General features: G+C 39.4%; 1 protein-coding gene across 1 annotated transcript; it reads left to right on the forward strand.

Moving 5' to 3' along the window:
* Window positions 1-26690, forward strand: abhd15a (abhydrolase domain containing 15a). The gene is made up of 3 exons (XM_028806902.2): window positions 1-1424; window positions 16151-16503; window positions 24491-26690. Exons 1-3 carry the CDS (start codon window positions 936-938, stop codon window positions 25071-25073), a joined length of 1425 nt encoding a protein of 474 aa, XP_028662735.1. The 5' UTR covers window positions 1-935; the 3' UTR covers window positions 25074-26690.

Consider the following 26690-nt stretch of genomic DNA (forward strand, 5'->3'; position numbering starts at 1 on the left):
GCGCGTTCCGACGACTACTTCGCCTTCTGCCCTGACCGCAGCGCCTTGACGTAACGAGTAGCTCGAGGCCAGTCCCAGTGGCTCCGCCCACCCTCGCCCCTCCTCTATCTTACTGGTGCGTCTCGTTGTCACTCCAGCGCGCGGCTGTTCGAAGCGGCAGGACTTCTCACCTTTCTGCCTGCGGAGCCGCGACAGTCGGCGTCCAGTCAGGATCCCGGTGACCACTTGGACGTTAGCTTTACCTGTCCTGGACGGTAACATCAAATGACAGTTATCGATACCAGTCTACCTTACGACGGGCGCTGCATTTTGGGAATTGCAGAGATAAAGTGCGTCTGAGGGACGCGTTTTTATTTATTTATTTAATTTGCTCTTGAGCGTTTCTCGTCGTGTGAAGATGCAGCTGCTGAGAGCGCGCGCGAAGCACTTCGATGTTTCGATTGAAACAGATCAGGCGTGACCTAAAGAGAATGGTGTCAGACTAATTATCACCTTCATTTACTGATGTTTGAAGAAAGGTCCTCTGTTTTCCAGATCTGCATACCTGCTCAGTTGTACTGCATTTTTCTGAAACATGAGGACTTCAGGACAAGGAACTGCTGAGCACCCGCACAATTTTATGTGGTAATGGCCCACTTGTGATTTAGGACACTGTGTTTTTGTTTGCTTCTACTTAAGGCATTTTACAAAGCTGGCCGTATGGTATGTACCAAGTGCTGTGGTTCTGATTTGGGTCATTCTGATTGTGGTGCTAATTCACACCTATGATCATGATTAGGACACATACAGTATATGGCTCCTTCAGAATACTGTTTATGATTTAGGACAGTTTCTTCTACCTCCACTACATATAATGTCACTCTGAATACTATTTTTCTGGTGGCTCCTGCACACTAAGTGTGATTTAGGACGCTACACTCCTCTTCTGCTGTACAATGCTCGAATTGTTGTGTGTTTTGTGCATACTGATCTTCATTGGTTGCTTTTGGTCTGTTAAACAGCACCTTGCATTTGGGAAAGCTAGGGGAGCTTTACAGGACCACTTAGGGGGCCATCCAAGTTGCAGTTTAAATGATGACTCTAAGGATGCCATCTTACTCATCTGCAAACCTTCAGCTCTGGCCAACTACCTCATCAAGCACTGCACTACCTTCCACGGCTTTTGGACCAGCCTAAGTTGGACATGGAACTGGACTTCTAGCCCCTTCCTACAAACTATATTCAATACCTGCTGGCCAGTTGACGGTAAAATTCACTTCATAAGAGACTGTCTACAAATGAGCGATGAAGGTCTGGTAGCATTAGACTGGGCTGTGCCAGGGGCAGCCTTGCACAGGAGGAGGAGGGCATCCAGTAACTCAACTGCTCCAGTTCTAGTGATCATCCCCAACTCATTTGGAAGACTTACCAGGAACACAGTCAAGGTAAGACAATTTAGGGGATGGAGTGTTGAAATTAGAACTATTCTTGGGAACCACTAATAAATAGTAACAAAAGGACATCAAATATCTGTGTTATTAGTGCCAACCAGATGTTACAAAAATATGCATATCCATAATGAACCTAGAAAAGTCAAATGACCTTCTCAGGATCAGGCAGCCAGGGGTGAACTTCTATCTTTGAGTCGTGTCTTCGTCAATATACCCACAGTACAATACTTGCGGTTATTTTGAAAGATAAGGAATGTAGTGCCATTGAGGCTCCTGAGTGCAAAACATCCATCAGTTTTCTGAGCTGGTATAATCTGGTTTTAGGGTCCCAGAGAACAGGAGCCTATTTTGGCACCACTGGACACAAGGCAGAGCCAGTCCACTTTAGTAGCAGGCTCACCAACTCCTGGGCAGTTTTCAGTTTCCAGTTAATTCAGCATGCACTTCTTTGGGATGTTAAAGGGAAACCCACATGACAAAGAAAGGTGCAAACTCCATAAAGAAGATTTCTGGTGTTAAATGTGAAAATAACTCTGACCACTGTGCTATTCCTGGTGCCACAACAGAGCAATTTCAGGAAACATGGCTGAATGCGTCTGCGACATGTTCACATATAAGCACACACACACACACACAAGCACACATAGAAAACACAGAAAATACTGTTGGTAAATGTACAGAATAGTGTGTCAGACACTTAAGTACAGAATCTAAGGACAAATACAGTAAAGGAAATACATCTTACAAACAGATAAGGGCATTACAACAGCAGTCCACTATAAAGGGGAGAATGAAACCCGAAGAGTCAGAGCCGGACAGCTCCCCTGGCTTTGCTGTTAGCCAGATCGCATGAGTATTCCACCTGCCTTTCCTGTGCGTTTAAGTTCTTGTAATGTCTACCAAATGCTGCTGATAATGGCTTGAAGCGCATTAACATTTTTGGAGATTTGCTTGTCGTCTTTGTAAAACTAAAGAAGCAAGTCGTGTGGGATTAGTCGCACAATTAGAAGCCGTATCCAGCTGCTACAGCTATTTCACAAGACAGTGGGGAGGATGGTGTAGGGAGGGGTTTGTAAACTCTGTCCTGGAGTAGCCTGCTTTGGGGTCTTGTTTTCATTTTGTGAAAAGGTAATTATACTTTAAATAAAGGATATACTGTGGATTGGCTGGCGCCTTGCCACGGGGTTTCTTTCCTGCCTTGTGCTCTGTGTTGGCTGGGATTGGCTCCAGCAGACCCCTGTGACCCTGTAGTTAGGATATAGCGGGTTGGATAATGGATGGATGGATAAAGGATATATTTTTTATTTTTCAGCACCATCTTTTTAGCCATTTATTCATTCAGCCTTTATTACTTTTATTATAATGAGTCAAACAACACATGTAAATTCATTCACAGTATAACAAGATAGAAAAACAGAGACACACCCCCTTTCCATTTTACAATGGGAAATTGAACATTGCTGTTAAAATTAAAAAAGAAAAAGAACAATGAATTTCAGATCTAAGCAAGAGTTAGTCTGGATCCCACTTGCACCCTACTTTATTAAAGAAGTTAACAAAGAGTTTATGTTTAATTTACAGGAATGAAGTAGATGTACTCGATACTTATTAAGGATTATTTTTCACTTCTTTCACAATGGTGTTTATTAAAGCACCATGGTGATGGTGTTCAGCACATACGATGTACACAGAAGAGGATTAACAGCACCCATTAGGAACATAGGTGCCTACCTTCTGTTAAGTGTTCTTTTTGGTAAAGGACAATATTTAATAGAAACTAGTGAAGCACACCGTTACCTGTAACATGAGTTCTTAAAAGGAAAAGGAAATAAGTAAAGGGTGTAAATGTGTTAAATGTGCTGTCCTTTTTTTATAGCTCTGCATCCTAGCCAGAATGGCATTAAAGCAGTGCTCATGTTTACTGAGTTTCTTGCAAAACAAAATTAAACTCTTAGGAATGATACAAGCAATAAATTAGATAATTGAATACTAAGATGAAGTGGCACACTAAGATGAAGTGGCACAACATTGTAGTTTAGTTAATCTGCTGCCTTACAACTCCAGGTTTTGGGTTTGGGGTCCAGGCTTGATCATTGTTTACATGTCCTGTTTACTGGCCTGTTTATTTCAGTTTTCCTCACACATCCTAAATATGTATGGTTAATTGGTAAATCTACACTAGCCATTTATGAGTGAGTGTTAATGTATGTGGAGGTTAGCTCAGTTATAGATTGACAGCCTGCCAAGGGTTCGTTTCTACAGGACAGGCTTCTAGCCTTACAACCCTGAAACCAAATTAAATGGATTAAGATAATGAATTGGTGGAGGCTAGAATGTCTTCTACTGGCCTCTGGTGTTCCTCTACCACTAAACTCTGTGTTAAAAGGCCAATTCTCACAAGCCACTTATGGGCTACTGGTTACTGTCAAAATGGACAGCCACAGTAGTGCTCCAAGACCACATTTGAAAACCACTGGTATGGTGCAGGGTGAGTTCAAATGTCATCTGCACTTCTCTCTGCATGTGCTGCTAAACTGAAGTAGCTCTATGGTTTGTATAACTTTGTCTGCCTCTGATGTTGTATACTAAGGAGTGTCTTGACTGGTAGAAAGTCTATATTTACTCAAAAATGATTTTAAAATAGTTTGCAAACAAGATGAATAGCACGTATCCTGATGCTGTTTTTCCTGTTATTGTTGTGACTTCGGAAGCTGACCCTTTTAAAATTCTAAATTAGTCTGGCAGGCAATTGTCCTCTAAAGTAAAAGGATGTATAACGTGGGTGTGTGAGTGTGTATACATACACACCCTCAAACACACACACATCTATATTTAAATATTATATATATAACACTATGTGTACTATATATATTATTATTATTATTAGAGAGAGGGAGAGCAAGAAAGGAAGACAGAGAGAGATAAGATTTTTTTTCTGTCTAACAAATTGGGACATGCATATTCTGGATTATGTTTAATAGATGGTTTGTCATGTGATGGGTGTGGCAGTGCTCCCAACCTCACTATAACATCTTCATACACACTCTCTGTATATTTGTATTTAAATTACATATTTTTTTTCAAAAAAGGTACTCAAGTTTTACTCTTTATCTGAAAGAGTTGCATGTTGTGTTGATTAAAGGCTCAAACCTTCACCACATGAATGTTTTGAAGTGCACCCTGTCATGCACTGGTATTTACTTCTTGTGATTCTGTAATGGGTTAACTGTGTTCTGAAAATGGATGGATAGATTATGCCATTTTTATATTTTTAACATTAGCTGTAGAGATTTATTTCTCTCTTCTATATCAGATTATCAATTAGAGTAGTAATTACTAAACTAAAAAAAGGATGTCAGATATTTTAGGGATAGTGAGCAATTCCTGTAACTACTCCCTCGCAATAAAAAAACAAATGAAAGTAACATTACACTGCTACACGTTTGTTTGTTATCAAAACAGGAGGAAAGAGTTAGATGTCCCTTTAACATTTGATTAGTGAAAAGGAAATTATAGAAAAAAAGTTTTTTCTAGTTGTCAAAGTTTACTGTTATTCCACATTTATTTAAAATAAATTAAAATAGATTATTCATACTGCCTGTTTGCCAGTCTTGGAGAACTGTATATTGTGCAATACAGAGTCTCCAAAATTATGGACAGTCTACATAAATGTTCTGGAAAGATCACATTTAGTGCGCAATTAATGTGCAATTATGGTCACAGCAATGCTGGATATAAAATATAAAGTGCTATAAGCTGTGTCTAGAAGAGAAAATGAAATTGACTAAAGTACCTGCCCTACTCTAAAAAGCTTCTTCTTCTTCTTTTGGCTGCTCCCGTTAGGGGTTGCCACAGCAGATCATCTTCCATATCTTTCTGTCCTCTGCATCTTGTTCTGTTACACCCATCACCTGCATGTCCTCTCTCACCACATCCATAAACCTTCACTTAGGCCTTCCTCTTTTCCTCTTTCCTGGCAGCTCTAGCCTTAGCATCCTTCTCCCAATATACCCAGCATCTTTCCTCTGCACATGTCCAAACCAACGCAATCTCGCCTCTCTGACTTTGTCTCCCAACCGTCCAACTTGAGCTCACCCTCTAATGTCCTCGTTTCTAATCCAATCCATCCTCGTCACACCCAGTGCAAATCTCAGCATCTTTAACTCTGCTACCTCCAGCTCTGTCTCCTGCTTTCTGGTCAGTGCCACCGTCTCCAACCCATATAACATAGCTGGTCTCACTACTGTCCTGTAGACCTTCCCTTTCACTCTTGCTGATACCCATCTGTCACAAATTACTCCTGACATTCTTCTCCACCCATTCCACCCTGCCTGCACTCTCTTTTTCACATCTCTTCCACAATCCCCATTACTCTGTACTATTGATCCCAAGTATTTAAACTCATCCACCTTCGCCAACTCTACTCCCTGCATCCTCACCATTCCACTGACCTCCCTGTCATTTACACACATGTATTCTGTCTTGTTCCTACTGACCTTCATTCCTCTCCTCTCTAGAGCATATCTCCATTTCTCCAGGGTCTCCTCAACCTGCTCCCTACTATCACTACAGATCACAATGTCATCAGCAAACATCATAGTCCACGGGGACTCCTGCCTAATCTCGTCTGTCAATCTGTCCATCACCATTGCAAATAAGAAAGGGCTCAGAGCCAATCCCTGATGTAATCCCACCTCCACGTTGAATGCATCCATCTCTCCTACCACAGACCTCACCACAGTCACACTTCCCTCGTACATATCCTGTACAACTCTTAAGTACTTCTCTACCACTCCCGACTTCCTCATACAATACCACAGCTTCTCTCGAGGCACTCTGTCATATGCTTTCTCCAGGTCCACAAAGACGCAATGCAACTCCTTCTGGCCTTCTCTAAACTTCTCTATCAACATCCTCAGAGCAAACATTGCATCTGTGGTGCTCTTTCTTGGCATGAAACCATACTGCTGTTCACTAATCATCACCTCATTTCTTAACCTAGCTTCCACTACTCTTTCCCATTACTTCATGCTGTGGCTTATCAATTTCATTCCCCTGTAGTTACTGCAGTCCTGCACCTCCCCCTTATTCTTAAATATTGGCAGCAGTACACTTCTTCTCCATTCCTCAGGCATCCTCTCACTTTCCAAGATTCCATTAAACAATCTGGTTAAAAACTCCACTGCCATCTCTCCTAAACACCTCCATGCTTCCACAGGTATGTCATCTGGACCAACAGCCTTTCCATTTTTTATCCTCTTTATAGCTGTCCTTCCTCCTAATCTGTTGCACTTCCTGATTCACTATCTCTACATCATCCAACCTCTTCTCTCTCTCGTTCTCTTCATTCATCAGCCTTTCAAAGTACTCTTTCCATCTGCTCAACACACTCTCCTCGCTTGTGAGTATGTTTCCATCTTTATCCTTTATCACCCTAACCTGCTGCACATCTTTCCCAGCTCGGTTCCTCTGTCTAGCCAATTGGTACAGGTCCTTTTCTCCCTCCTTAGTGTCCATCCTCTCATACAACTGATCATACACCTTTTCCTTAGCCTTCGCCACCTCTGTCTTCACCTTGCGCCTTATCTCCTTATACTCTTGTCTACTTTCTGCATCTCTCTGACTATCCCACTTCTTCTTTGCCATCCTCTTCCTCTGTATACTCTCCTGTATTTCCTCATTCCACCACCAGGTTTCCTTTTTCTCCTTCCTCTTTCCAGATGTTACTCCAAGCACCCTTCTTGCTGTCACCCTTACAACATCTGCTGTAGTTTCCCAGCTGTCTAGTAACTATTCACTGCCACCCAGTGCCTGTCTCACCTCCTCCCTAAACTCAACCTTGCAGTCTTCCTTTTTCAACTTCCACCATTTGAACCTTGGCTCTGCCTTCACTCTTATCCTCTTCTTGATCTTCAACGTCATCCTACAGACCACCATCCTATGCTGCTTAACTACACTTTCCCCTGCCACCACTTTGCAGTCTTCAATCTCCTTCAGATCAACTCTTCTGCATAGGATGTAATCTACCTGTGTGCATCTTCCTCCACTCTTGTATGTAACCCTATGTTCCTCCCTCTTCTTAAAATATGTATTCACCACAGCCATGTTCAACCTTTTTGCAAAATCCACTATCCTCTGACCTTCTTCATTCCTCTCCTTGACACCATACCTACCCATCACCTCCTCGTCTCCACTGTTCCTTCACCAACATGCCCATTGAAATCTGTTCCAATCGCCACTTTCTGTCCCTTGGGTACACTGTTTATCACTTCATCCAACTCACTCCAAAAATCTTCTTTCTCATCCATCACACACCCAACTTGCGGTGCATATGCACTAACAACATTCATCATCACACCTCCAATTTCCAGCTTCATAATCATTACTCTGCCTGACACTCTTTTCACCTCCAAAACACTCTTGACATACTGTTCCTTCAGAATAACTCCTACCCCATTTCTCCTGCCATCCACACCATGATAGAACAATTTGAATCCACCTCCGATCCACCTGGCCTTACTTCCCTTCCATTTAGTCTCTTGCACGCACAATATATCAACCTTCCTTCTCTCCATCATATCTGCTAAGTCTCTCCCCTTACCAGTCATACTGCCAGTGTTCAAAGTTCCTGCCCTCAGTTCAACTGTCTTTACTTTCCTCCTCTCCTCCTGCCACCGGACACGTCTCCCCCCTCTTCTTCTCCTTCTTCTTCTTTGGCCAACAGTAGCCCAATTTCTGCCAGCACCCTGTTGGCTAACAGTACTGGTGGCAGTCGTTGTTAACCCGGGGCTCGACCGATCCGGTATGGAAATTTGTATTGTTGTCCGCATATTGATTTGGCAAAATTTTACACCGGATGCCCTTCCTGATGTAACCCTCCCCATTTATCCGGGCTTGGGACCAGCACGAAGAAACACACTGGTTTGTGCATCCCCTGTGGCTGGGTTTCCTACTTTAAAAAGCTAAGGACAGTTAATTTTTAACTATATGAAATAGCTATGTGAAGACTAAATCTAAGCTTTCTAAATTCATAAAAAGGCATTAGATCATATATGTTGTGTGGCATAACAGCTCAATGGTTAGCGCTGCTGGCTGAAAGCTTCAGAATTCTGAAAATTATTTGGAGTTTACATGTTCTCCATATGTCTGTGTGGATATTCTCTGGCTGCTTTTGTTTTTCTCACATACCTCAAATATATGTGCCAGGTTAATTTCAGGCACTAATTTGGACTGCTGTGAAAGTGCGTGTGTGTGTGTGTGTGTGTGTGTTGCTCTGCCACTGTCAGTCCATTCATTGTTGTTTCTGGCTCTGCTCTTAGTGCTATAGGCATAAGCACTACCTCCTCGTGACGATGAACTGGAATTGATGAATTTGATAGTGAGGAATCAGTAAAGTTGATCTACAGTGCATCTGGAAAGTATTCACAGCACATCACTTTTTCCACATTTTGTTATGTTACAGCCTTATTCCAAAATGGATTATATTCATTTTTTTCCTCAGAATTCTACACACAACACCCCATAATGACAATGTGAAAAAAGTTTACTTGAGGTTTTTGCAAATTTATTAAAAATAAAAAAATTGAGAAAGCACATGTACATAAGTATTCACAGCCTTTGCCGTGAAGCTCGAAATTGAGCTCAGGTGCATCCTGTTTCCCCTGATCATCCTTGAGATGCTTCTGCAGCTTAATTGGAGTCCACCTGTGGTAAATTCAGTTGACTGGTCATGATTTGGAAAGGCACACAAATGTCTATATAAGGTCCCATAGTTGACAGTTCATGTCAGAGCACAAACCAAGCATGAAGTCAAAGGAATTGTCTGTAGACCTCCGAGACAGGATTGTCTCGAGGCACATATCTGGGGAAGGTTACAGAAAAATTTCTGCTGCTTTGAAGGTCCCAATGAGCACAGTGGCTTCCATCATCCGGAAGCGGAAGAAGTTCGAAACCACCAGGACTCTTCCTAGAGCTGGCCAGCCATCTAAACTGAGCGATTGGGGGAGAAGGGCCTTAGTCAGGGAGGTGACCAAGAACCCGATGGTCACTCTGTCAGAGCTCCAGAGGTCCTCTGTGGAGAGAGGAGAACCTTCCAGAAGGACAACCATCTCTGCAGCAATCCACCAATCAGGCCTGTATGGTAGAGTGGCCAGACGGAAGCCACTCCTTAGTAAAAGGCACATGGCAGCCTGCCTGGAGTTTGCCAAAAGGCACCTAAAGGACTCTCAGACCATGAGAAAGAAAATTCTCTGGTCTGATGAGACAAAGATTGAACTCTTTGGTGTGAATGCCAGGTGTCACGTTTGGAGGAAACCTGGCACCATCCCTACAGTGAAGCATGGTGGTGGCAGCATCATGCTGTGGGGATGTTTTTCAGTGGCAGGGACTGGGAGACTAGTCAGGATAAAGGGAAAGATGACTGCAGCAATGTACAGAGACATCCTGGATGAAAACCTGCTCCAGAGCGCTCTTGACCTCAGACTGGGGCGACGGTTCATCTTTCAGCAGGACAATGACCCTAAGCACACAGCCAAGATATCAAAAGAGTGGCTTCAGGACAACTCTGTGAATGTCCTTGAGTGGCCCAGCCAGAGCCTAGACTTGAATCCGATTGAACATCTCTGGAGAGATCTTAAAATGGCTGTGCACTGACACTTCCCATCCAACCTGCTGGAGCTTGAGAGGTGCTGCAAAGAGGAATGGGCAAAACTGGCCAAGGATAGGTGTGCCAAGCTTGTGGCATCATATTCAACAAGACTTGATGCTGTAATTTCTGCCAAAGGTGCATCAACAAAGTATTGAGCAAAGGCTGTGAATACTTATGTACATGTGATTTCTCAGTTTTTTTATTTTTAATAAATTTGCTAAAACCTCAAGTAAACTTTTTTCATGTTGTCATTATGGGGTGTTGTGTGTAGAATTCTGAGGAAAAAAATTAATCCATTTTGGAATAAGGCTGTAACATAACAAAAGGTGGAAAAAGTGATGTGCTGTGAATACTTTCTGGATGCACTGTATTACAATTCTTCCTGTTACATTATGAATTATATACTTAAGCACACAGATGAAGCCAGGAGGCACTTGTGTACAAAATGTATTGTGGGAATGTGAAATAAACTACCATGCTATGTAGTTGAATAAGAGACTGTGATAGCTTTTAAAACCTACATGGATAAAATATTGGGACAACGTTCGTTGTTAGGTAAGAAAACAAGCCTCAAAGACTGAATCATGGCTTTAGTTTATCTCCTTATGTTCTAAATGTGCATAAAGTCTAGTGTAATCTAGATTCAGATATTGGATATATATTTGTTGTGTTTGCAAGGAGGACTTTACCAAATGAGGGAAGACTCTCACCTTTTGCCAGTGAAAGCCTAAAGGAAGCCTGCTTCTAGATTCTCCCCAACTCCCAATTAAGGTCTTGTGGAAGGTAATAATCCAGTCTATCTGTCAGTGAGGGAACAAGGTGAACAATTATTTTTTTTTTATTATATTCAGAATTTCATTTTATGTATAGTTACACCAGGCCATAAATTGTTATCCAAGTGCCTGAACATTTCAGAAGACAAATAAGCCATAGAAATGAGGCCCGCATCATTTTCAGCTTTTGGTTCACATAGCAGGTGAAACTGTATGATGCCTCAAGTTGGCCCACAGAAAGGCAAATAGAAAAGCCTTCCGCTTTGCTGAAATAAGAACTTCCGTCTCTTTATTAACTGCATTGATTTTTTTTTTTCAATCTACGGCACAAACACTTAGCTTTTAAAACCACAAGGGTGCACATTTTCAAGGGAAATCATTAATTTCTGGAGTTCCAGCTCTGTCAGTAGAGGCTTTGTAGACTCTGAAGCAGGCTATGGTTTAGAACCACTCCTCTTGAATACCACCTTAAGTTGGTTGATAGTGCGAGTAAATTAAAAGACAATTGTTGCATAGAGAGGAAGTATGGTTTTACAAACCTTGCAGCCTGTGTTTTCAAAGAAGAGAGCCCTCATGCAAAAACAAAAGACGACCTCTCTTCACAATTACTCACTGCATAGTTTGACTGCACTCACAGTAGGTTCTTAAGTGGTAGTTTTATTGCCCTGTTGTTTCCTTGCATTTGAGTACTTTCACCTTTTGCTTTACTTGACAGAAATGTGCATTTTCAAATACAAAGAGCATGGTGCTAAGATGAGATTTCAACTCAGGCTTAGCTACAGGAAAACAATGAAATGAAATGGCTTGTTTAATCTAAGACTGCTTTGGCTGTTCATACAGTTTGTTGCCTGCTTTAGACCAGTCTATCAGATAGACAATTGGAGCTATAGTTTTCCACAGTATATTCAGGTAGGAGAAGTAAAAGAATATGTAATCTTGTTAAAGTTCACAACAGTGGATATTGTTTTTCATCATAATTAATTCAAAGCACCCATGCATAAAGAATAACCTGTTTATGTTTATCCTATGCATAGCTTCATACACAAGATCATTTTGAAGAGCAGGAAAATGTACGGTTTGTCTAATTTTACCATAGAAGTGACATGAGTTAGAGTGGCTGCGTTCACCCTATTGGTTTTGAAATAGTTTTGATTTATTTTCATCTGCTGTCTTTTACCATTAACTTTGTAAAGAAAATTAAATATTTTGTTGTCAGATTTACCAGTTAATCACAGTAATTAATTGGTAAGCTCCTTTATCCATACAGATTATTTCCTGATTAAGATTGTTTTTGGATGATTTCATAAAGGTATTTGTGCTGTTTCTGGGACAGGTTGATACACATTTTATTTTTGGAAAATTGTTGTTATAATTTTTTGGCATAAACCATAGCAACGCTTTTCTGATATATTACATTAGGGACAGTGTTCTTGTGTTTTGCTTGATGGTTTATGTAGATTATGACCTCAGTAAAGTTTTATGATAGAATCAATCACTTCTGTGACATTTCCAATATGCAAGCCTGTCATTGTACCGTGGTAGGATTTTCCCTCCAAATTTCTGAGTTAGAGATGTTTTCTAACTCAGCTCCTTGTGTTAGCGTGCTTGTATGTCCAGCCTGCATTTGAGTCAGGAGCACAACTGACAGGTTGGAATTCTGGCAAAGAGATGAGCAATATATAGAGCTTACAGCAGACCCCATCTCTGCCACAGTGTTGTTGGAAACAGATATCCCCTTTACTGTTACGGGGAAATTCAAGTTGGAGAAGTCTGTGTTCAGAATGAGAATATGTTACAATACTGTAACAATGTGCAGCCTGTAACTCTGTGATAATACAAAGTCACAGGTGAATATAAAGTCATTGATTTTGTACTAAATGTCTTAAAATATTGCCAGCAATGTATTATGGCTAACAGTAAATCAGTATTCTATACAAGGCCTTTAATAAAATAATATATCTTTCTCAAATCTGCTTAATCCAATTCAGGGTCAGTTTGGCCTGTGGTGGCAGCATATAGTAGGTATGAGACAGGAACCAAACCTAGACAGAGTGCCATTCCAACACAGGTTAACCTCATATACAAATGCAGTACATACTTACACTGGGCCAGTAGTCAATCAATAATCATTTTAACCTGGATGTTTTTTGGGGAAGAAGGTGGAAAACCAGAGTACTCTAGAATAAAAAAATAGACACAAGTGCAGGGAGAATGTGCATATCTCACACAGATAGTGACATGTGCTGCACACAGCCCATTTGGTCCTTAGTACACATACTGTGCACCCAATCAGTTAAGCGGTTCTTTGTAGTACAGATTTTCACTGTGATTAACATCATAATTAAAGGACAAAAGCAGCTGCCAGTGCAGTTACAGGTTATTAACAAAGAATCAGACAACAAATGTAAGAAATGTCTAGTTGTCAACTAGTCAGCCAAACCGCCAAGACATATATACAAAATAATCTGGTATGGGGCATTTCTGCATTGCTTTGTTCAGTTCTGCATCCCCAGGTTGTAGACAGACATACATGAATAAGCAGGCAGTGAACCTGTTACTTCCTGTTGTTATATTTTCTAAAAGAATGTAGCCCCCTTAATATATACTGTATATACTGTATTTATATTGTTTGCTTAATTTACAAAGTGTATTATTCTATGTCTCAATAAATCTACAGTATTTAGTTTATTTGTATAAACAAAGGTTTTATATAGACTACTTATATTTATGTCTTTAGTAATAATTTCTTTTCTTCAATATTCAGAGTTGCTGAATTTTAGGTAGCAACTATCATTAAGATTCAGCACTTGTTAATGGATGACTGACAATCTGTTCAAAATTAACTTTAAAGCACAAGGCCCACCACTTAAATGTTTTATTAGGGCTTTACTAATGATCAAGTTTTAAATGTACAGGATTGAAAATAGAGTCACAGGATGACAAGTACAGTATAGTAGATTACCCTTGTTAGTAGCTTTAAAGTACTGTTTACAGTTATGTAAGTTCAAGGCCAGAAACTTGCATGTTTTCTCTGAGACTTAATTTCATACCCTGTGCTTAGGTTTTTAAGCCATAAAAATTAAGTAAACAATCATTGTAGGAACATAAGCAAAAAAGCAAATCTTTGTACCCTTTAGATTTCCCTTTTAACAAACTACCTTTTAAATCTGTTGGGTGTACTATCCAGTTGGTTCTCATCAGAAACCCTACACTTTTATCTGTCTCAAGCTCCTTGTACCAGAAAAATAAAAAAGAAAACACTTACATCACATCATACATATAAAATGAGCCATTTTGTTACAGCAGCAAAGTGGTTTCCATTGCTATGGGAGGTATTTTATGCAGAAAAGGAAATTAAAATTATAAAATGAAAATGCGATTTCTCTTTTGCAAGTGTAGTTGCAAGAATACTGCAAAAATTAAAAATAAAATGAAATAACACCATTTGCATTTGCATTTTCAAAGTCTATGCACAAGAAGGCTGCAAAAATTAAAAATACAATGAAATAACACCATTCGCAATTTTATTTTCAGGCTAAGCAGCAATAGGTCTGCAAAAATGAAAAGTAAAATGCAAATAAGCACTGGTGCCGCCTGATGCTCATTGAATTTTCATTTTCCACTTTGCATTTTCATTTTCAAGTTCTTAACATGCAGGTTCAGTAGCGTGTGTCAATAGGCAGGGCTTTGCACCTCGATTTCCCACAATTCTTTGTCCTCCGTAGCTGTACAGTGAAGTATTCTATTGATTCTCACTTTGAATGTGTTTAAGTCGCGTGATTTTAATCTTTTCACCTCCGTACTGTGAGTATCACAGTGAAACCATCTCACAAAATCCAAATTGTAGTTCTGAAATAACTAATGTGCTATTTAATTACAATATTTAACATGACAAAAATTAGTCTTTACTACGTCATAATTTACATTTATTTATAATGAAGTGAAAGTGGGATTCTTTGTATTTTTGTTTTATTTTTTGTAGTATTATATAATTTTCCCAGCCTTTTTTTCAGTGGTGGTATACGTTTTGTAACCAAAAACATCCCAAGACACACCACAAATTTTTACTAACCACAAATTCATTATATCTCATACACGTGCTCAACTGTCTGAAGGGGTGGGACTACCGGAGAAGACAGTAAAAAAAGCAGCGTTCACAGACATAGCACTTAGTGAGCACTTTCGTGGCATCTCGCACCTGCTTCATCCCTTTGCATGCCCTTTTCTGCCTCAGAGGCAACTCTTATGCCCACTATCCGCCGACCCTGTGAGACTCACTGGCAATCCTACACCTAGCTGGATGGATTCTAGCAGCCAGCAGACATGTCCGAAGTGCTCTATGTGCTGCGTCTGTAACATAGTAATCACGGAGCTGCTTTTATGCCATCTTCTCCAGGCAGTTCTGTCCTCCTCAGACAATTCTCGACCTCCTGCGGAGCTTGTCGCTCTCAGGTTCAGACCCAGGTACACTACACTGTTATTTCCATGGTACACCTTGGTAGCTCTCATGGTGCACCAGTAGGCCGCAACACACTGGTTGAAGAACACTGATTTACAGTTTTCACCACCTCCTCCTCCGTTTCATTCTCTTGAGTGATTTTGAGTCAGAAATGTAACTTTGAACTCATTTCACAGAACCAATAAAATTTACAGAAAAGAGGCAAGTTCCCCTTTGACTAAAAAAAGAAATGAGAAAAGACAGAATAAAATGTTTGTGCTCCTTTTTTCTTGCTATTTAATTCTTTCAGGTGAAAACTACCTGACAGTGGTTGGCTTGGGAAAGTAAGGTTGATTCCCATGGTGAAAGCACAAACACCGTTGGGCAAGAGATAGTGCAAAAAAGAAAACAATTAATAAGATGTCTCTCATTTATCACATTACTTGTCAGTTACTACAGGGCCTCAGGCATTCAGAAAGTGAAAAGCAAAAACACACCTGTCAAATTAAAGCAAAATGGCATCATTTATTATTTTCAAAAACCTATTAATTTTAATTCTTTATTTGCATGAAGCTGTAGCTTATTCCAGGAGACTTGGGACAAGTCAGAAACCAACCCTAAATAGCAAACTACTTTAGCACATGCTTCGTTCACACACACAGACAGACTGACTTATGTTGGAGTCTCCAGTCAACTTAACATGCACCTTAAAGCAGTAGGGGAATGACACATATTCTTTGATGTGACACATCTTTGTTTCCTGTTAGCTGTGGCCCATTTAGAACATGAACTGTTTCCTCTTTTTAAGCCCTCTGATGTTTGTTCTCTCCTTCTCTCTCTCTCCATTTCTCTCTGTCTGTAGCTATGTGAGACTGCTCTGGACCATGGTTACCTGCCAGTGGTGTTTAACCGACGCAGCCAGAATGGAACACCTCTCAGCACACCTCGACTACAGCAGTTCGGAGACCCTTCTGACCTCAGAGAGGCTGTACGCTACATCCGCTACAGACATCCTTCAGGGCGCTTATATGCTGTTAGTGAAAGCACAGGGTCTGGTCTTCTTCTGTCCTATCTGGGCGAGTGTGGCTCCTCCAGCTATATGACTGCTGCCGCCTGCATCTCACCCATATTCCGCTGCCAGGACTGGTTTGAGAGTGGACCACCTTGGATATACCACTGGCCCTTGTTGCTTTACCAAAAAATCTGCCTCAGCAGGTTGTATATTTATTGTGTGTACTGCATGACTGAACATCAGGTGTAATTTTTATTATTAGTAGAGTTACTAAGGGTCAAAAACCACAGCCAACTATCATTGTTCTTAAACAGAAGAAGCTAAACACATTTTCAGCCTGGGATTGTGTATTTCTCCAGGTCTCCATAACCAACTAAATTCTCTTGCCTTCATCTCATCTAGTGGCAGCTTTTTCTCACCTATTTTCATCATTTTTGCTTTCATCTGAATGGACTTTATTCTCTCCTTCCCCTCCTATACAGGTATATGTTAACTGCTCTTTCCATTTTCAGTTACACACCTGATGACGGCTATACACCCAAAATGGTGTGTCTCTAACCTCCTTTTCTTTTTGGCGTGGAAATAACCTTTAACTTTTTTTTTTACCATTTAAAGATATCCAAATATCAGCAATCCATTCAAACACAAAAACAAAAGTTGCAGGCTGAGTTACACTACATAGAAAATATAAATATTTTTAAAATAACTAATATGCAATATGAAAAATATTGCTTTTCATATATAGCTCCTTTAAGAAATTAAGGAGATCTGCTAATAAATTGACAAAATTAATATAGTTTATTAGAACACACACCATCTGCTATAGTGTAGCACAGTAATGTTTTTAACGTGTGTTAAGAAGCATGTATCAATTAAAGCATTATGAGGACACAAGTTTGCATGTGGCACACCTCTGTTAAAGAAGGCAGATCCTACTGCAGTAAGTGAGCAGATGATTATCCAAGAATGGAAGATATCAGGGATGATTATACACATAGGCTTCAGTGTGTTTTTCTAATGTTTATCTGCTGTACTTATATCAGTCATCTGTGCTGACACTGGCAGTGCATGACTTTAACCTCCTCCACTATAAGTTAGTACACACTAATTGTATTATTCTAAATAATATTGTGCTTTTTATTTATACTAGATACACTAGAGTGTTGGAGCTAAAAAATTCCAAACTCCTCAGCCATCTTGCCCTTACTGTATCCGTTGCCCCTTCTGTTACCTTTTCTTTGCAAGCTACCAACTTTAGTTAATTTTTTTGATTTTATCTCATTAAAATCCCAGATTTGTATGTCTGTCCTTTTAATGGCAATGTTGTGGACTTGTTGAAAGGAGCCAGAAAGCATGTGCATGTTGAAATGACGAAGTGACTGGATCTCAGATGCACATTAAAGTGACTAAGTGAATGGATCTCAATTGGTCGTGCGACCCAAGTGTATATCTTATAAGCTTTAACTTTTGTCTTCCCCAAGTGTAAGTGACATTATTTAAGAAAGGTTTCTCAGCTATCTTAGTGGTAAATCACTGCAGAAGTGGTTCTCAGTAGTTCCTGTGTAGGAGACAACCTTGCTGTGTCCAGCATAGGATGATTTGTATAGCAGATTCATGCTATAGTGTACAAACCCCAACCTCTGTGTGAAGCCTCGGTTTAGGACCCATATCATTCCCACTTCTGGATGCTCAAAACCTGACCTCCTTGTCCAGTGTATCTCACCAGCTGTTCCCTATTATTTTATTTTGTCTGGAGCCCTCCCTTTTGTTTTGCCTAATGTGCAATGCATTAAAATTTATATTAATCGAACTGTGTCACAAAGTGACTGAGTAAAAGATAAAGAGAGGTCTACATTTAATTCTTTGTATAAATAAGTCCACTCATCCCTCCATCTATGTTTGCAAAATACATGATTAAGTAACTTTCAAACATCTGTTCTGATTTTGTTCTTCTTTTTGCTTCCCATCACTTGGCAGAAAGTAAACTAATGATGATATAATTATTTTAAAATTATTCCATTACAGCAGTAAAAGGTAAATAATAATATTGTTATTATTTGATGGCCACCTTCTTTTCTGTTTTAAAACTGAATTGTGTAGTGTTCATTTTTGATGCCTAAACAGTAAAACGGCAATTTATTTTAATATATTGAAAATGTAACTGAAAAATATCAAGGTATGTCACCAACTTAATATTCAATAGTGGAATCCATACCTCTAGTACAGAAAGGCATGTAGGTCTTCTTGTAACCAAAAAAACTAATTTTTTTTGTGGCTGGTCGGTCCACTTTTTAATGATTAGTAAAATGTGTTATATTTGAATAAGAGAGAGCATTGGGACATTTCCATATATGAATATTCTTAAGATACCCACTGGTGGCTCTGGCTTACAGTTTAGGAAGGCCAGTGTCAGTTTTCACTACCCCCCCCCCCCCTTTTGGTTCATTACACATAACAAACAGAACATTTTAACTGTATTTTCCGAAAAGTGGTACTTGCTTTAATTTTTATGAAATGGCTTGAAAGTAAGATGTTAACAAGGCTCATCTGTAATGGTGACAGCATAAAGGACATAATTTGTACACTCCACATGAGCCTGAGGAAAAATGTGTAATCTAGGTGTAAAACACAGTACAAAATATAAGTTATGTCATCTAAAAAGACTACCAAATTAATACACTTGAAACCTTAAAAAAGTCTTGTTAGTAATGATCACAGTATCACATACTGTATATCCCCACGAAGACAACACAATCAGAAAAATACATGGTGTTTAACTACAACAGAACCAAGTGGTAGGCTTCCAAACCTTTTGTAGCTTATATCTGATATGAACATAAATATCTGATATATCTAATTGATCCTTTCTTAGAAAGATTCAGTAGTAGGATAACGTACTGCCAATTAGCATGTTAAGAAATAGCTACATTTCGATGCCTAGGTAAACCCTTCCCTTCTGATCATGAATTTTTCTGTCCCTTATCCAGCCCCTTCTCCACCTGGGTAACAGCTGGTTTTCAGTATTATTGGGAACTGGGAAGGACATTGAAAGTGTTGTCCGTGGTGATTTCCTTTTAATAAATTGATAGGGCTTATTAAGTTAAATCCATACCAAGTACTTTGAAATAGTAAATGAAATAAAATACATAGAATAATAAAAAAAAATCAATTTAAATATTTACCCTTTGATAGTCTAATAACCATTCATAGCCCTGAATTCAAATAACAAGGTATAGGAAAGGATGAAATAATATTTGTCATAACAAAGTCCATATAATAATCAAAAAGAAAACATTCATCTTCCCTAGCTATCTGTACAAATCTAATAAAATATTAGAAATAACTACTTAATCTAGTGTCACACCAGTCCAATGAAACTGAATGTGCCTGACTTGATAATAATGGTAATCCATTTATTTACCACATCTGTTCGTCCCATTAAGAATATGTTTGGAAACTTAAATTTAATTAGAAATCACTCCACATTTTGCAACACCCAAACCCATATGGGATGCCAATTTGTTTGATATTCACACCAAGATAAATGACCCTATCAAGTCAGGATAAGCACCGGGACTTTGTGTAGACACCACACTGATAGTATGTCATCCAGGTTATGCACCTCCTTTAAGATAATGGTGCCATTTAACACTGATTTGCAGTGGTAAAGCATGCAGATTAGACAACAGACCTTCAGAGGAAGAGTGCTCCTTAATGGTACTTTGCAGGGCCCAAGTGGTTCTCTCCTTAGTTTTAAATCCTTTTAACTTCTGGCTGTCTTAAAGGAAATAGTTTGGCAGTTGAATCCCACTCCTTACTCTTCCAAGAACCGCTCAGATTAACTTCCTTATAATATATGTAACTAATACAGAAGGGTTTCACCACCATTAAAATAAACTCTCTGGAGGTTGGTAGTATAACCAGTTTAAATGGTACACACACTCCTGAAAGCATATAGCCATGTCTCAATTCCATCATTAACACTACCGTCTGTTACTTGGTGTGACAGAGCTGCAGTCTGCCATTATGGTTTTTGCTCATTGGTCATTGCCTTTATCCCACTTTATTATCAGTTGTTATCTATTTCTCTTCATAATTATACCACCTCTTCTCATTCTTGTCATTTATTTTACTTGAATGTCATTTCTAGCACTCCCTTACTGACAATGATATGCACTAAACATGTATTTAGGCATAATTTATTTGTGCCACTCACTCTCCATGTCCTTAATATAATGGAGAGTAAAACTTAAAATTACTTTTCTAGGTGATGAGATGGCTTCTTGTGGGTTGTCATTATATGCATTTAGAATATTTAAGTGCCTTTGTGCTTCTTTCAGATCTAGTACAGTCCTACATAAAAAACACTCTCGCTCCTAGGGGAAAGACTTTACATCCCTGCAGTTTAGATAATTATTCAGCACTTCACTTCAAAAGAATATGTATGTCACCCAGGATTATTTATAGATTCAAATGCATTGTGGGTGATCAGGCTACTGACAATACTGCCAGCCTTCAAATATTTTTGTAGCCTTTTGCTGCTGGTGCTTTAGTGAAATAAGACTACATGCTGTGTGAAATGGTAGAATCTGCATATAGACATTTCGTGTGGTGCTCCCATAGCTGGCAATTAGGGCATAAGGAAAGTGCAACATAAATTTAAACTAAATAGAAATAATCAGGTCTGAAAAATTAATGAACAGAGGGCAGATTGGTCAGGAATTTACAGAAAAATGCATTTTTAATGGGTTTAGAAGAAAGCAACCTTTACAATTAAGAGGTAATTAACATGCATTGATGTGACAAGTGATGGTTTAACAGGATTTCCCATTTGTGCCATTTGTTTTTATTATAGTTTAGGAGTGAGTCATTAAAAGCTTGTGCAATGCTTGGCATATATTAGTAGACTGGACATCAGCCCAGAGCAGGCTTTCACAATCGTAGTGGCCCATTGGGGTGCTGCTTTTTTCACACGGTCGCTGATTTTCCACTGACCATGCAATTGCCTGAAACCCTAGCTATCAATCAAACTGGTAAACATGCAACAAGATAGCAATACCTTTTTCTTCCAACATGACAAAGATTGATGCAATATCATTAACTCCATGCTGCTGCATGTGCAACATATATGTGCAGAGAGAGGTAAAATAGAAAAATTTCAGAGCAGAATATGGCTGAGCCTGAGGAAATCTCCTTGTCAATTCAATGGAACAGCACCTAACATTCAGTCACTGTTTTTTCTTGTGAAATTATGCCGATTCAGGTTGTAGTCTTCTCTGCAAATACTGCAGCTGCTCTCTAATGCTTTTTTGTATATCATCATGCAGTTCTAAGGCATATTGATGAAGATGACATCTGTGATTACAGTGATGTTAGGGACTGGCAATATTGTTGTAGCAAAAAACAAGAAACACATTGCTTCAGTGGGATTATAGAAAGCAAGTGAGCCTTTGGCAATAGAAATGTTATAGACTGAAACAAATGGCAGTATACAGTAGTAATGTATGTTATTCCACTTCAGAGTATGTATACACTTAGTTTTGTAATTCATTTTAGCTTTTCTTATAGAAAATCTGACTTTTCCAAGGGTGAAGTACAGTAATCCAAGTAGTGTCCTACAAAATATAAAATGTTTTTTACAGGGCCTGAATGAAGCTCAAAGCAAAGGTCACTTGTTATCTATGAATGCAGTCCTCAATATAGCAAAACATATCTCTAGCTGAGAAAAGCACACTGATCTATCACTAGTAAAATTGAAATAACATGCTATATATTACCATTATATTGGTATTACAAGTATACTAATGTTATCAAGGCTGTGCCGAGGTAGGGAAAGGTACTCGGTATTTTGAAAAAAGAATGTCCCGGATAATCGAGCTATAAATGGTGCCATTGAATCTTTAAAAATTGTTTACATAGTCAAATGTATCTAATGCATAAATCCACTTTTTCTATATCTAAATTACAGTTTTCTAGGACTTTGAGCCCATCTTGTCATCATTTAACACAAGTGTGGAAACAGACCTAGAAAGAATGCCCGTCCATCACATTGCACATCTGTTCACAAAAGGGCATTTTTGGAGGTCAATGATCAGTTGATTAACGCGTGTTTGGACTGCGGGAGGAGACTCACATGAACACGGCAAAACAAATGAAAAACTGCAGACATCCACGCTATGAACTGAGCCAGGGTCAAAAACCTGCCACGTGGCAAAGTCAACATTCTGGATGATACTCAAACAGAATTCACTAAATAATTGTATAAGTGCAGCTTTCTATTTGCTATGTGATTTTACGGTATAGACACTGAAACCTCAAAATTTTCCCTACTATTAAGATGCCACATAAAGTTTGAGCAGCTATTTTAAATATGTTTACATTTTCCAACATTCTGGCCAAAATTCATTTTGCCGCTCAAAAAATATATTTGTGTTTGAAAAATGTGCTTATATAGTAAATTAAAAATACAAGCACTAATAAACTGACCTACCCAAATGTGACTTCTCAATGTGAAAACAAATTTCTTGAAATCTGCTGACCAGTACAAAAACGACTTATTCTGTGTTGTGGTGTTTTCGCCCCCATGTTTGGCTCTGTTGGTGTCTTGCACACTCATACCCATAATGGCCTGTGTACAAAGTAGACTCCAGAAGGTGATGAGAGAGCCTACTTACAGTACTGTGATCAGTAATTCAATCTACAGAGCAGCTTTCAACAAGCAGGCTTGGACTAGCAACACTAGACTGACCTGATTTAAGGATGCTCAGAAGTGGACTGGTATGCTTTTCAGAACTAATTAATGCCATGTGCCCATTGCTGCCAGGACAGGCCCTGCTTTTCCTTTCATGGATTAGGGAGAGTTGGGAATGTTAATGAATGATTGCTGTACATAGTGGTTCTGAACCATCATTTCAGTTGTCAGAAATGTCAGTTGTAATCAAAGTTATAAGACTTTTTAGAGGCTGGTAGCAAAAAATAAGGTGCTTGTGTGCCTTTTACACTGTTCAGATACATACATGTAAGTGCTCCAGTGAAGATTTCATTCTCACAAAAAAAAAAAATAAAAAACAATTGCAGGTACTGTAACATGCTGATTACCATATAATTAAGAGCGAGACAGGAGATGAACAAAAGCCAGAAAAAGGGTGAAAACCAGCAGATCAGTAAAAAAACAAGCATCTAAGCCAAAATGTGCGACAAAAATTTGTGGTCAAAACAAGACGTGCAAAGGTCAAAAATACCAGGAATCAAAGATAGAGAAGTTAGCAGAAGTGTTTTGAATTTGCAGCTTGGACGAGAAAATGTTTTCATGGGTGAACTTTCATATGGTTGTGCCATAATCAAAGGTCACAACCTGCAAGGACACGTCACTAACAACTGGTGTGTTAGCCCTAAGAACAGGAAATCAAAATAGCAGTGACCATGAAATTACAAAATAGTGGATGAAATGTTCCATTTTTCAAATTTAAAGGACTATAGAAATTTGGACATAAGAATTAGATTCAGAGACATCTAAAAAGAGCGTAAAAATACCTGAATTGATACAGCGGTTCATATAACATTAAGTAAAAGGAACAAACTTCTAACAATAATTATGTTCTTACCTCATTAAAAGAGTTTCTAAACATGTGGAAAAACTATGTACAGCTTAATCTTCCATTACACGATGTCATAGTGGTTATCTGGGAGGGATGGTGGTGTGGTGAGCTCTAGAGTCCTGGGATTGGGTGCTGGCACTGCCCCTGTAGGGTCTGCACGGGCTTTCCTGTGTGCTTTGATATTTCTTCTTACATCCCAAAGACTTGCCCATTAGATTAACTGTCGATTCTAAACTGGCCCAGCATAAGTGAATGTCGTGGCATGTGGGAGTGTTTCAGGAGATGGCCTGGCATCCAACTTCATGGTTGTTTTTCTGCTTCCAGGATAGGTACAACCCTGAAGTAGATGAGTGGTTAAAAAGTGGATGGATTTTGGTATGAGCAGTGTGTATGCAAAGCTCAGTATCAAACATTTATCATTATTATGATTTTCTGCTATGTTCTGTTTGCTCATTTCATTTTTAATCACTATCATCTGAAGTGAAGTTTTCTTGGCTCCTCTGTGTTGCTCAGACAAACCTCCTCCAAAGTCCTCCCTAATGAGGTTTATTTGGTCTGCTCCCTTCTGACATAGCTGTACATCTCATTGCAGATACACGACGGCCCTGAGTGAGATCATCCACATGGAAGAGCTGTTCTCCAGCTGTTCACTGCGGGTCTCGGAGGAGGCCATGTTCTGCCACTCTGGAGCAAAGGAGGCAGAAGGGAGCTATAGCAGCTCTCCCTGGGAGTCATACTGGGAGCGCAACGATCCTTTGCGGGATGTGGATGAGGTGGCCATTCCTGTGTTGTGTTTGTGCAGTCGGGATGACCCGATCCGTGGTGACCCTTCAACTACTGTGCCCTTTGAACTCTTTGAAACCAACCCTCATTTCTTCTTGCTTCTCACCAGCACTGGGGGGCATTGTGGTTTCATTTCCAGTGGAAGCAACAGAGACATCTCCTCTTCAAGCTACAAGTGGAGCCACCAGGCATTGCTGGAGTTTTTCCATGCTACTAGTGAGTTTTTTGCGGCAGAAGAAAGGACCAAACTAGCTGTCAGGCGCCGAGGATTAGGGGTTGGGTCGAATGTTAAAGGCTTCCCCTGCCGCAGTGTGAGCATTTGCAAAAAGGAAGCAGTCTGCTCTCACAACATTCATGAAATTTACAATTGGCAAAGGTCCTACACAAGGTAACAGTGAGAGGGCAGCCCTGTGTAAAGTGTGTGGCACAGACTTGCCATGGGACAACGTGAGGTTAAAATCGGTGGGGCTCCAGCTGCAGTATGTTTCTCTGCTTTCACTCTCAGGTTTGCTAAACAGTAGGTCTTTAGAAGATGATGTTACTTCATTATCTCATGTGGGTCGCATTACAGCACATATAACATTAAAAGCGCGGTTAAATGATGTTTAAATTTTAAATATTAAATGAAATAAGCAGATATAGAATATCAAATGGGCAAGGACAAAGACCAAGGAATGGAGGTAGCTGAATAGGAGAATGGCAACACATTAAAGACTGAAGGCGAAGGACAGAGAGAGGATAACACAGAACTGTGACTATCTGCTGACAAGAGTGCTTTGAGGTTTTGATGCAGTGACCACACTGGCTTCAGAAGACCACGGTCAAGTTGTACAGGACAAGTGATTTAGGCCTGTACTGATTGTAGAGCTTAGTCAGTATGGCAGTCTTTACAAATATTCTACAAGCCAGTGTGACTTGTCCTCCTGGGAGGTTATGTAGTCGTGATATATGTTGTCTACAGCAGTAGCATTTTGTCTCACTTGGGGGCACATAATAATACTTTTGGGATTTTTTAGAGAGACGTCTAAGGAGTAAATGTTAGTAGGCCAGCCAAGAGGCAATAAAAACACAGAAAAATGTTCAGCATCTGAGATATGTTTAGACTTTGGAGACATTACTCAGTAGAAGAAGACCGCAGGATCCCAATTTTAGTGGGAAAGAAAATAATGCGTTATAACCTATAAAAATGTGTGGCAGATCAGAGGGGATGGCTTGGGTAATAATAAAGGAAATATGAACTAGGACACACTGTACGTCACTTTGAACCGTCCCAGCCAAGCTTCTATGAAATGCCAAAAGGATACCAGTTGGCTTTGCTGGCAAGTTCTTAGATAGCTAGTACTTTATTTGTCCAAAGGGAAATTTAGAAAGTTATTGTATAATTAACAAGGAGTGTGGTATCATTGCAATATGAAATGAAAAGCACAGATCAAGTCATTCTGATGTTTTTGTTGGTTATCTTAAATGAATATGTATACTTTTCATTCTTTGTGATGGATTGGAGTCGTTTCCAGTTTGGGCTTCTGTCTTAATAAACTTGCTAGAGGGACAGAGTCCAGATGATGGATGAATGGATGGATAGCAAGACATGGAAAATGAGGTTAATTTCAGGAACAAATATTGGTATCAATTCAAGGAAAATACACAAGAAGTAATAAATACAAACTGTCAAGAGACAGAAACAAAGCCATAGGAGATGTCATTGAATTGAAGTTGAGTTTTGGGCAACAGAGGTGCTGGAAAAATACCAAAGTATTTGTCTTTTTATTTCCATCCATGCATTCTTGGTTGATACTAAGCACCTGGTGACACTCTTTTTAGGTTACATGTAGGTGGTAAATCCAGTTTACTATCTAACATTAAGAAAAGAAGCTTTAAAATTATTTTGATATACTTTGTGAAATGCAGCCACTTGTAAGTGAATGTCTAATGTTTCTATGTTGTTTCTTGACATTTGTATACGTGTTTGTATGTTTTTAGCGTCTCTTGAAATAAAAAATGCAAAACCA

Source organism: Erpetoichthys calabaricus, chromosome 8 (genome assembly GCF_900747795.2).
Source record: "Erpetoichthys calabaricus chromosome 8, fErpCal1.3, whole genome shotgun sequence".
Lineage (NCBI taxonomy): Eukaryota > Metazoa > Chordata > Cladistia > Polypteriformes > Polypteridae > Erpetoichthys > Erpetoichthys calabaricus.

Excerpts from the sequence above, each read along its gene's own strand:
- abhd15a (XM_028806902.2), top strand. The coding sequence starts at position 936 with ATGCTCGAATTGTTGTGTGTTTTGTGCATACTGATCTTCATTGGTTGC. Across the intron at positions 1,425-16,150 it reads TTACCAGGAACACAGTCAAG|CTATGTGAGACTGCTCTGGA; the intron begins GTAAGACAATTT and ends CTCTGTCTGTAG. Across the intron at positions 16,504-24,490 it reads CAAAAAATCTGCCTCAGCAG|ATACACGACGGCCCTGAGTG; the intron begins GTTGTATATTTA and ends ATCTCATTGCAG.